Source organism: Puma concolor, chromosome A1, assembly GCF_028749965.1.
Source record: "Puma concolor isolate L17-30 chromosome A1, mPumCon1.1.hap2, whole genome shotgun sequence".
In the NCBI taxonomy this organism is placed as follows: Eukaryota; Metazoa; Chordata; class Mammalia; order Carnivora; family Felidae; genus Puma; species Puma concolor.
Genome location: NC_141667.1, coordinates 216533788 through 216546519, shown reverse-complemented (window position 1 = coordinate 216546519; position 12732 = coordinate 216533788). Strand labels below are relative to the sequence as shown.

Below are 12732 nucleotides of genomic sequence, written 5' to 3'. Positions count from 1 at the left end.
AAAAATATGAACCTCAATTTCTAGTCATTTTATTCAACATTTTTCTTTTATTTTATTAATTTTTTAATATATGAAATTTACTGTCAAATTGGTTTCCATACAACATCCAGTGCTCATCCCAACAGGTGCCCTCCTCAATACCCATCACCCACCCTCCCCTCCCTCCCACCCCCCATCAGCCCTCAGTTTTATTCAACATTTTTCTAAAACTTTATCAAAAAATCCTTAATACTTAGTCATAAAAAGAGAATCTATTCCCATTTGTCAGAATAATGGGGCTAATCTACCATTATAAAGATGGGTGACAGCTTTCAAATGTTTTTCTCTGGTTTATGGCTGAAGAAACTCTAGCTCCAAAACAGGAATAAATTTTTTCCCCTAAGGTCTCTGAAGTCAAGGGATTTTATCTTCTCACATTTATATCCTTACAAATGTATATACTTAAATATATAATATAAATAAATATATAGCAAAGGGCCTGGCACATAGAAGGAAAACAGTATTTGCTTAATGAATATTATAAGAGTATTTAAAAGGTGACTGTACTTAAAGGGGGAAAAAGTGAGCTATTACTAGAAAGCTTAAACATTCCCATAAGCAGGGGATGTATTTCTTTTTTAGGTCTTAATGACTGCTGTAGGAGTACATGGTGCTGTTTTATTTTTGAATACTTTAACAAATACAAATAAATACTTACAAAGGTAATTCAATATTGAGGTTTAGAATAAAAAAGACGTAGTAGACGTTTTTTCACAAGGATTTTTACTACATACCAGCTCTCCCCAAAGGAACCTCACATTTTATATCAAAGGGATTTATAAACATAAAATACTAATCTCCCAACCACAAAGGAAAGGCCATAAAGCATTTATTAAATACTTCTCTAGTATGTGATAGGTACCACAATTATGTCCTGGACTTAATGGGTCAAAACCTAAAGCCCTGAAAAATCCAGACCAAATGCCTTTGCCACACTGAAATAATATTCGAGTAATACTGAAGCAAGAATAAGCCTCATAGTACCCAGTGAAGGGATATTTTGGGTCAAAGCAGAAAAATGCTAAGAATGAACGACTAGAAAGGAGTCCATTCATTCACACAAAAGTGACATTTATACTGTTATGTGTTCCTCACCATCAGCCAGTGTTTTGATGTAGTTTTCCAGAATGCAAACACCACCTTCTCTTTACTATTACTAATACATGGTAAAATAATCTCATGTTTTCAATAAAATATTCATAGAAATAATCTTACCTCAGTCCTTCCTTGATTCCTAAAAGAATGGAAAGAATTTTATTTAGATTTCATGTTTTCTTCAAATGTATGTTAAGAACTAAAAGAAATAACACTATTTCATATTTACATAAAATATAGCATTTACATAGATCAACTAATATTTACCCTTGGCTCTCCTCAACTAACCTACTTGTAATCATTTGGTAAAAATAAAAACCACATTAATCCCCTGTGTACATGTTATAAGTTTATATCACTTAACACTATTGCAACCTGTCCTAATAACAGTTTATCCAAGTAATGATCTTGTTACTGTTACCTTTATTTCTGCATACTATATAATAGTCTAATTTTAAAAAACATGTATTAAATATCTACTCTAAGCAAAGTACTGGATGTAATATCTGTTCCCAGCCAGAAGATATAAAAGCTATATCCATAACTACAAGAGATAAATTCTAATTAATGTTTAAGAGAATCCCAATGTGCCAGGATCAGATAGGAGACCATTTCTTCCATTCTAGGAGTTGAGGAATGGCTTAACAAAAGAGAAAGCCTGAGCTAAGTCTTGAAGGGTACTGGGATTTCAACAGGCTGAGACAGGAAAATAGTATCAGACGTATCAGCTGAGCAAAGCCACAAAGAGTCTGATCATGAAAATGTAGTCACATTTGGCTCGGAGAGTACAAACTAAGGAATAGTGGGAGATGAACTATAAAGGAGAACTGAGGCTAGACCACAGAGTATCTTGAATATCACAGTGCAGAGCATGGACTTTATTCCTTAGGCAATGGAGAGCCACATGTATTGCATGAACAAAAGAATACAGTATAAAATATGCTCCTAGAAACTTGCACCAGAAAATATATATAAAATGGATATGAAGACCAGTTAGAAAACTACTGTTTCTCCCTAACACCAGACTGAGTTCCAACCTGCCTTCACTCAGAGGCTCAACCACTCATTCTGTGATGAAGTGTCTACAAACATTAGGCATTGTGCCAGGTGCATGGTATACAGTATGAACACAGGTCTTTGTCCTCAAAGGTCCTAGTTTAATGCAAAACGATTCGATCCATGAACAACATAAACAGGATAATAACTTTATGACAGGTACAACGTGCTGTCAGGAAAATGCAGATGAGAAAGCTAGCAAAAGACAAATTAAATGAGAGATGAGGTCAACAACACGGAGGCATTCCAGGTTAAGAGAGTAATCCAATTAAACACAGAAGTGAGAAGATCTAGCACATTCTTTCTAACATCAGTGAATGGTAGGCTTGAGTCAAGTGGTAAAGAGCCTCTTGGGCCAGACTAAGGAATCCAGAATCTTAAACAGATTTGTTTACTGCAGGACTCCTCAGAGTCTTTCACATATTAAAATGCAATGTTCATCACCCTTTTGTTGGGAAGCACCTAAAAGAGAAGTGAAAAAATTCTAAGATTTCATGTAAAAATATGCATTTGCAGCTCCTCTCAAAAGACTGGAAGATTTGGCATCGATAGTGCCCTCACCCACCCCTCAATTCAGTATGACAATAATCCCTTTGACATGCACAGACAGGCAATGAATTCATTGCAGTCCCTTCCCCATTACTCCTGGACCTGGCTTCTAGGGACATTTAATTAAGCTAACCTTTCAGACAGAGGTGCCGCAATCAAAATAAAGGCAAAGATGCAGGGAAAGCACTTGCAGAATATTTACTGAATTGAATTGAGGTTAATGCAAAAACTCACAAAAAAGTAATGAAGGCTTTAACCAGGCAATGGCAGAATGCAAAGAGGAGGAGTGTGTGGCAGGATATCTGAGCTGTCAGAACTGACAGAAGAAGAAATGATTGGAAGTAGGCAGCAAGGGGAAAAGGACTGATTAAAGATCATGCTGACATTTCCAGTCTGGGGGATAGAAAATCACCCAGATGCAATTAGAGAACACAACAGGGGATGACAATTTTATTTTCATATATTTATTTATAACATCATCTTGGCTGGAATGATAAGAGATTGATGAACTCTGGATGAGTTAATTTTCTAGAATAAAAAAGACTTAAGACTTATTTTTAAAGGATTAGATATTCTTTTGTCTTGGCATATAAATGTATGACGTATACACGACCTTTTGTCATTCAATATTACCAATAAAATATATCTTTTTCATGATAACCTGTGGTTAAAATTATAAACATCAACTACTGTAAAACACGGTAATATCCTCAGAAATGAACGCAATGAACATGTAGCCCACCCTTTCACTGAATGCCTCACAATGCTGTGCAAGTCAGTCCTTCATCACTCTGAATCCACTTCTCAATACCCCGCCACTATTTCTTTACACTCCAATCCAGTTCCTCTGGCCTTACTAGAAAATTGTCTTTTTCTTACACTTTTTAAATACTTCTCAGATGTGACATCAATGGGAGGAGACTTTTCACTAATTACTGACAGCCAATAAAACATCCCCTTTTTGAAGGTTAAAAAAATCAACCAAATAATACCAAGTCTTTAACTGTGCTCCAGGATTTTTTGTTGGTTTTGTTTTAATTCCTATGCATACATTCCCTTCTTGAAAAGCCAGTTCAGGGGCGCCTGGGTGGCGCAGTCGGTTAAGCGTCCGACTTCAGCCAGGTCGCAATCTCGCGGTCCGTGAGTTCGAGCCCCGCGTCGGGCTCTGGGCTGATGGCTCAGAGCCTGGAGCCTGTTTCCGATTCCGTGTCTCCCTCTCTCTCTGACCCTCCCCCGTTCATGCTCTGTCTCTCTCTGTCCCAAAAATAAATTTAAAAAGTTGAAAAAAAAAAATTAAAAAAAAAAAAAGAAAAGCCAGTTCAAAAACCATTAGATGGAGCCAAGGAAGGTGGGTATCTGAAGACTGGGTTGAGAAGAGGCAGCATAACCCGAATGGGATGGAAAGCAAGTGCCTGGGGCTGAGGGGATAGCCTGGGGCGAGGTGTCAGCGCCCAGGAGGGTAAGGAAGGCATCCCTATAGAGGAACGCTTCAACAAGAAGTGTGTCAGAACCTAGCAGGGTCAGGAAATAAAGGGGTGTGGGGGGGTGCCTGGGTGGCTCAGTGGGTTAAGCGTCTGACTCTTGATTTCCACAAAGGTCATGATCTCACAGTTCGTGAGATGGAGCCCCAAGTCAGGTTCTGTGCTGACAGCGTGGAGCCTGCTTGGGATATTCTCATTCTCCCTCTCTCCCTCTTTCCCCGCCTCCCACCCCTCAAAATAAATAAACAAACATTAAAAAAGAAGAAGAAGAACTAGGACTCCATGGAGAAATGCCTGACTCCAGGCTCTGACAGAAATACGCAAGGTGAGTCCAAAACCATTTTTCTACGACAAAAAGTAAGTGCTCAAAGAATGATGAAGACATGCCAAAAGGCCATGGGGCTGCAATACTGAACTGCACACTGTACAAAGGGGCATGGGAACCGGGCTAGGAGGCTTCCAGTGGCTGCATTTTGGACAATCTGAACATGAGAATAAATGATGATAGTAACAAACTGTGACTCACTGACTAAAACTGGAATCCACACTAAAAACTGGAGTTCACACTAACATAGCTAAATTAATAAAAATTTATTAATAAATTAATAAAGTGGAAAATCTGATGAGAAAGGAATACATGGGGCGCCTGGGTGGCTCAGTTGGTTAGGTGTCCAACTTTGGCTCAGGTCATGATCTTGCAGTCCGTGAGTTCGAGCCCCACATCGGGCTCTGTGCTGACAGCTTGGAGCCTGGAGCCTGCTTTGGATTCTATTCTGTCTGTCTCTCTCATTCTCTCTCTCTCTCTCTCTGCCCCTCCCCCACTTGCACTCTGTCTCTCTCTCTCAAAAATAAATAAACTTTAAAAAAAAAAGGGGCGCCTGGGTGGCACAGTCGGTTAAGCGTCCGACTTCAGCCAGGTCACGATCTCGCGGTCCGTGAGTTCGAGCCCCGCGTCAGGCTCTGGGCTGATGGCTGAGCCTGGAGCCTGTTTCCGATTCTGTGTCTCCCTCTCTCTCCACCCCTCCCCCATTCATGCTCTGTCTCTCTCTGTCCCAAAAATAAATAAATGTTGAAAATAAATAAATAAATAAATAAATAAATAAATAAATAAATAAATAAAAAGACATGGAATATATAGTCTCCAAGTACCACCTCACAGAATATTAATTATAAAAGGGAAAAGAGTAAATTTACAGTGAAAAAGCATAGAAGATGCTCCTTAATCAAGTGATCAAAGTTACCACTACCAGTAATGGGACAAAATGAAAACACATAAACCTTGCTAAAATACAGTAAGAACCCAGTTTCACCTGGTATATAACCCCAATCTAATCATGAAGAAACATCAAACTCAAATTACATAAAATAACAGCCTTGTAAACATCAAGCATGTTGACACTTATACAGTATACAAGTCAATCAAAGACTTCCAAATGTTCTAGATTTAAGGAAACTGAGAGAACGGACAACAGAATGTAATTCAACGTTGTGGACTGGATCCTTTTGCTATAAAACAGTCTGGAGATAAGTGGCAAACCCTGAATAAAGTCTAAGGATTAGGCAGTACCATATGATGTTAACCTACTGATTTGGAGGGGTGTGCTGTGATTGTTGTAGGAGAATGTCCTTCTTGTAGTCACCAAAGAACCACAAAAGTTCTTTATACTGCTCTTCTAACTAACTTTTCTGTAGCTTGACATTGTTTTAAAATGAAAATACTGGGGTGCCTGGCTGGCTCAGTCGGTGGAACATACAGGACTCTTGATCTCGGGGTCATGAGTCCAAGACCCACACCGGGCATAGCCCTACTTAAAAATTAAAATAAAAAATTTTTTAATGAAAAAGTTTTTGGGGGCGGTGGCTCAGTCGGTTAAGCATCCGACTTCGGCTCAGGTCTGATCTCACCGTTTGTGAGTTCAAGCTCCGCGTTGGTGTCTGTGTGGCCGGCCCAGAGCCTGGAGCCTGCTTCAGATTCTGTCTCCCAGTCTCTCTGACCCTCCCGCACTCACACTCTGTGTCCCGCTCTCAAAAATAAATAAACATTAGGGGCGCCTAGGTGGCTCCATCGGTTGAGTGTCCAACTTCAGCTCAGCTCATGATCTCGCGGTCCGTGGGTTCAAGCCCCGCATCGGGCTCTGTGCTGACAGCTCAGAGCCTGAAGCCTGTTTCAGATTCTGTGTCTCCCTCTCTCTGCCCCTCCCCCACTTGCACTCTCTCTGTCTCAAAAATAAATAAACATTAAAAAATTTTTTTAAATAAAAATAAATGAACATTAAAAAAAATTTTTTTAAATAAAAAGTTTTTAAATTAAAAAAAAGTATTAAATAATTTCAAAATGTCCCCAGTTTACTTCATTAATTCTTGCTACAGAATTTGAGAATGTTACTAATTTTTCTCTATAACAATGATGAAATGAATATCCTCAATCTCTGCATCACTAACTTATTTCTTTTAGAAGCTAAGTGCCATGAAAATGCTGGGTCAAGAGCATGAATATTTTATTATTAATATTTCTAGCCTTCTCATTATCCCAGTCCCACACTGCTGGATGAGTTTGTCCATGTCTTTCTATAAGGGCAGCACCAAGAACTGAACTGTTGGCACGGTAGCTAACTGGCAGAGAAAACAGCAGGATTATTATTCTACTTTGTTCTGGGCAGTAATGTGTGTGTGAATACATGTGAGTGTGTCATATATGTATGTGTACTCATATATATGTTGCCAGGCTGGCCTTCAGAAAGTTTGCACCTATTTAAACTCCTATCAACAGTAAGGGTTTCTAAATTTAGTCAATTTTATAACAGGAAAATTCTATCTCATTGATTTTTTTGTCCACATATTTTTTATTAGTGGGCCCCCATATGACCCTGTTAAATGTGTTTAGAAATAAAGCTAGAACTCAAGAGCCTGGAGCCTGCTTCAGATTCTGTCTCCCTCTCTCTTTGCCCCTGCACCACTCACACTCCCTCTCCCTCTCTCTCTATCAAAAATAAACATTAAAAAAAGTTTTTAAATTAAAAAAAAAAACAAATAAAACTTAACCTAAAGTAAAACCGTAAGCTAAGTGAAACGCAGTACACATCACACGTCCAAAGGTATAAAAATAATCCAAGTGCAATGCTTTAGAAACATTGCATAAACTGCCTAAGAGAAATGGCCCAAATGTCACCAGCTGTTACAACAGGCTGGATTCTCCTGTTTTCAGGTGTAAACGGAACCAATTTGGGGAGAGCTGCACTCCCACCTGCATGTCTTCTCCCCGTCCTCTGCCTCTCCCAATTCCTCTACTCCACAGCACTGTCTCTGCTGGAATGAACAACCGCACCACACAGACCTTCCTGGCTTCTGGCCTATCTAAGGCACTGCAAACTGCTGCTGCTTACCTTTGGGAGATGTGCCGGGGAAGGGAGGTCCATACCCACACATCATACACAACACAGAGTCTGTACTATGCAGTATGTGGCACAACAGTAGGTAAACACTACTGGCTATTTTACATGCATTGAACCCCTGAAGTATTAATACCACAACCTTTTAATAGATGAGGAAACAGAGAGGGTAAGCAACTTACCGAAAGTCACACAGCTAGTAAGTTAACAAGGTCTAGATAAAGCCCAGAGCTGAATGACTCCTGAGTCCATACTCATAGCCACTATGTCACACTGGCTCTTTAAAACCTTGTTTTCATGCTTTACGCAAATATACTTTTTTTTTTTTCTTTGGCCACACAGATCATCCATAAACTGGTTAGTCTTCCTCTAAGAATCCATACTTGACTATGTATCTCCTAGCCTTAAAAATATTTGAAAATGGTTTCACCTGGTCTGCCTTAAATCTTCTCTCAACAGCCATAGTACCTTCAAATATTCCTCATAGGACACTGAGTTTTTTAGTTTTTTCTTTGTCCTTGTCTCACTCTACTAAAGGAACTTATCTGTCCATGTCTCTAAGTACAGCACTAGAACTGAACTTAATATTTGCACCATATGCTAAGTGGCAAAGAGAAGAGTGAGATTATCATCCCACTTCATCCTAAACAACAAACATCTACTAAGGGAGCCTTTTGTTTATAGCCACATAACCCTATGACTCATATCTACTTTAAACCAATTAAAATCCTGAGAACCTAGTCACAGGCACTGCAAAGCCATTCCTCATCACCCTACATTTAATAGTGAATTTAGTAACTCAGTATAAGGAATGAAAACTAAGAGAATTAATAGCACAAACAAGACAGACAGCCAGGAGACCTACCATGGAACAAGCTGTTTTTAAGCATTTCTATAGCAATGTTAGTAATTACCATAAAGCTGTTCTCATCATTAAAAGGATTTAGCTCTAGGGGCGCCTGGGTGGCGCAGTCAGTTAAGCGTCCGACTTCAGCCAGGTCACGATCTCGCGGTCCGGGAGTTCAAGCCCCGCGTCGGGCTCTGGGCTGATGGCTCAGAGCCTGGAGCCTGTTTCTGATTCTGTGTCTCCCTCTCTCTCTGCCCCTCCCCCGTTCATGCTCTGTCTCTCTCTGTCCCAAAAATAAATAAACGTTGAAAAAAAAAAAATTAAAAAAAAAAGGATTTAGCTCTATAAGACAAGACTGATTATATTTCATGTTAGGTAGATGATCTGCCAGGTCCTTTAGCTAACATAAAAAAAATACATGCACACCTGATAACATTAAAAGCAAAGAGTTTATTGTCAAGACCAGGATACTCAAGAGCGTGAAAGCAGGGACACTATTAATAACTGCATAGGGAAAACATGTAAACTGGGACTATTCCAGGCAAACCCAGGGGTATGGCCACCCTATACTAGATGCAACTGTGTAAACTGTCTGCTTTAAATTAAGGAATGAATGAACAACCGCACCATGCAGATCTTGAAATTTTCTCCCCAGCAAAGGTTGATAAAACTGCAACATACCCACCGTTGCTGATTTAGCATGCTGCCTTTACTTCAGGGAGCAAAGAGCTCGCAGAGGTTTGCTGAACCTCAGCTTTTATCCCATTTCCCATACTAGTCCCTTCTTCCCTGCACCCCCCCCCCCCAAAATTTACATTCTTCAACCAGGTATTTTCTTCCCACAGAGGTTTTGAGGAACACAATATTCACGGCAGAAAAAGGACAACATTTGAGTTTACAAAACATTTTAACAAACCCTAAGCTGTTTTTGCTCAAAAACACTCTATGGGTTGGTAAGGCATTATTATCCACATTTTACAAACAAAAAAGCTACGGTTTAGATAGCTAAGGCCAAATAATTATCAATAGCCAGTTAGGACTAGAACCCAGGTCTTGAGCTCTAGTATAGTTATTACATAAAACAACATGGTCCACCATTAAAATACATTTTTCCTGTAGTCTGCCTTTCTTCAGTGACATATTGCTGAGATTTAATCTTGATAGTGGTTCCCATTTTCAGTAAAGCCAATTATAAGAAATTCTGAAGTCCACAACTGAAATAGTAGGTAATTATCTGTGTTATAAGGGATTCCATGTTGAAAAAGAAAAAAAGATCACCCCAGATTTCAATTAAAAGTATGCAAAGTCTGCATTCCCTTATACTTTCAATAAAAGTATGATAACTCACCAAAAAATGTTATTTATCTACAACTTTCCAGAAATATGTTAATTTTCCAGTTATAAATGCAAATAAATGACAACTATTTCCATACTATCTCACTGGATTCATAAAAAAGGCTTGCAAAACAGGCAACTTTAGGCATAAGGAACCTAAACTCAAAAGATTAAGTGGCCTGTACAATCGCACTGATAGTAAGTGACAGAGCCACAACAGAAACCTACTGCAGTTTTCTTACAATTCAAGGCCTGAATTCAAGCCTCGTTCTGCTATTAAATGTGTAACCATCTCTTGAGAAAATAAGATATTACTTGTCCTTACCTAACTTTAGAACTTTGGATATAAAACCATGCCTGTTTCCAATCAACATCTTGTTAAAACAAAATGAAGGGTTAAAAGATCTGTCAGAACAAAGGTAAGGAAGAAAAAAAAAAACTAGAAAGAAAACCCTGGGGTCAAATAACATTTAGAGATTGAGAAGATGAAGAAGCCAGCATTAGACTGAGAAGGAACAGTCCCCTATGGACGACAATCAGGAGTGGTGTCCCAGAAGTGAAATGAAAAAAAGGGTTGGAGGATTGGAATAATCACTATGTCAAAATTCTGTTGAAGGACAATTAAGAAGGCTGACAGGTGACTCTTAGATTTAGGAAGGTAGATGTGCCAGATTGCAAAAAATGACTACAAATCCTTCGCAGTGACCCCCACCAGGAGGTAGACTGTATTGCTCTCCCCATGAACCTGGGCTTGGCTATGAGTTGCATCCTGAGGAGTCTGGCAAACATGATGCAAACACAGGTTTGCTAAGTGCTTGTGTATTGGGACTTCTCTCTCTTTTGTTCTAGGAGTTTTCACCATCATGTGAATGAGCATGCTGCAGATAAAACACACACGGCCACTGTCCCAGCTGAGAGCAAGCCAACCACTAGACACATAAGTGAAGCCATTCTAGCCAGGAAGGCCAGGTCAGTCCCAAACAGAAATGCTCCACAGAATTATAAGCAAATAATAAGGTTTTTGTTCTAGGCCACTAAATTTGGGGGTGATTTGTAGTGAAGCAAAAACTAACTAAACTAACTAACTAACTAACTAACTAACTAACTAACTAAAAGGAAGGCACTGGAGACCAACTAGAGCTCTTCCAATGGAGTAGTAGGCAGGAAAATCTGATTAGAGTTAAGACTGAATGAACAGAGTGGAATGCAAGGCCTCTGGCTGACACCAGCTGAGCTTTGAAAGAGGCTTCCCTTTCTAACAAGGTCATTTCTCTAATCAGGAAACTAAACCTTTACATTGTTTTCCAGGTGTTCCCTACCCTCTTCCAATACCTCTATAGATAGACATGGTGACACCATGGCAAAGTCTTTCTACTGAAGCACTTACTGGGTACATCTAGTTATGCCCAACCCAAGCATCCATCTTCACAAGATGTGGAGAAGATGGAGGGATGAGGGAACTACATACTCTGCTGCTTCACTGCCAGTAAGTTTTACCAATAAATCTGACTTTATATTTACACCTATCACTAGAGAGGGGTGTGTGTGTGTGCGTGCACGCACATCTACACACATGCACACAAATACACATGTGCACACACAACTCCTCACAGCGCACCTAACCATCTCTTGACAATCCTTGATGTGCTCATTCTCATTTTCCAGGTAAATTCCCCATCTGAAAAAGAACTGTTATGACTTGTAAAAGCATTTATAAAAATTTCAAAAACCAGCGTTTTAAGATGTCAAAAATAAATAACTTACTTAGCAATCCGCAGTTTCCCAACTTCACCTCTTCCAGGGGCTTTAGCCCATTGCTGGGACAAATATTTAGGAACCTACAAAAATAAATAAAACACTAATAAGACCATGTTTTAGATGCTAACAAACTTCTTAAACATAAAATGATATAATGTTTCTATGTTACTTTCTGCCTGTAATAACTGATCATTAAGTATCACACTCTCATACATTTTGCACTATAAGGGATACTAAGAAATCATCTTAATTCTCAAAGAGCTTGAAGTCAGTCAAGCTGGTGACACAAAACTAAAGCTAGTCAAAAAACTTAACAAAACAAAGTGCTAACTTATGTTCCCAAGTAAGTCCTGAAGTTCAGACATGAGAAAGGCTACCAGAAAATGTTTCTCAGAGGGGCATAACACTCTAACATGATATTATTCAGAGATACCACCAAGTTCAAGATGAGTTCAAAAATCAAATTTTATTGTGCTTAAGACTAACTCTGACTAAAGATAAAGGATCTGCTGAAATAAATGATTAAATATCACGACTAACATTTATATAATACTTACTACTTTCCTGACACTGTTAAAAGCATTTTCCATACCTTTACACATTTAATCCTCACATCTCTATAAGGTAGGTACTGTTAATTACCCTCATTTCACACAGTATGAATCTGGGACACCCAGGGATTATATAAATTAGCCAAGGTTATATAATTAGTAAATGATGGAGTCAGGATTCAAACCCAGGCAGTCTGGATCCAGCATCTATTTGTAACTAGATATATATTTAACTCCCAGGGACCTGGGTGGCTCAGTTGGTTAAGTGTCTGACTCTTGGTTTCAGCTCAGGTCATGATCTCGAGATTTGTGAGTTCAAGCCCTGAATCAGGCTTTGCACTCACTGACAGCACAGAACCTGCTTGGGATTCTGTCCCTCCTTCTCTCTGCCCTTCCCCTGCTTGTGCTCACATGCATGCGCTCGCTCTTGCCCTCTCAAAATAAATAAATAAACATAATTTAAAAAAAAGGGGGGGGTTTAATTCCCAAAAATGTTAAGAGAATACATGCTGAATCACTACTATTTCTAAAAAAAAATTTTTTTTTAACATTTATTCATTTTTGAGAGAGCAGGAGTGGGGGAGGGGCGGGGGGTGGGGAGACAGAATCTGAAGCAGGCTCCAGGTTCTGAG

General features: G+C 39.2%; 1 protein-coding gene across 1 annotated transcript in view; it reads right to left on the bottom strand.

The window, feature by feature from the left end:
- The window catches only part of GTF2F2 (general transcription factor IIF subunit 2), a 158301-nt gene that overhangs the window by 132872 nt on the left and 12697 nt on the right, over positions 1-12732 (bottom strand). Inside the window, exons 2-3 of the mRNA XM_025924322.2 lie at positions 11556-11629; positions 1255-1273 (exon numbers count right to left, since the gene is read on the bottom strand). Of these exons, the coding sequence (XP_025780107.1) occupies positions 1255-1273; positions 11556-11629 (93 nt within the window). The remainder of the gene's footprint in view (positions 1-1254; positions 1274-11555; positions 11630-12732) is intronic.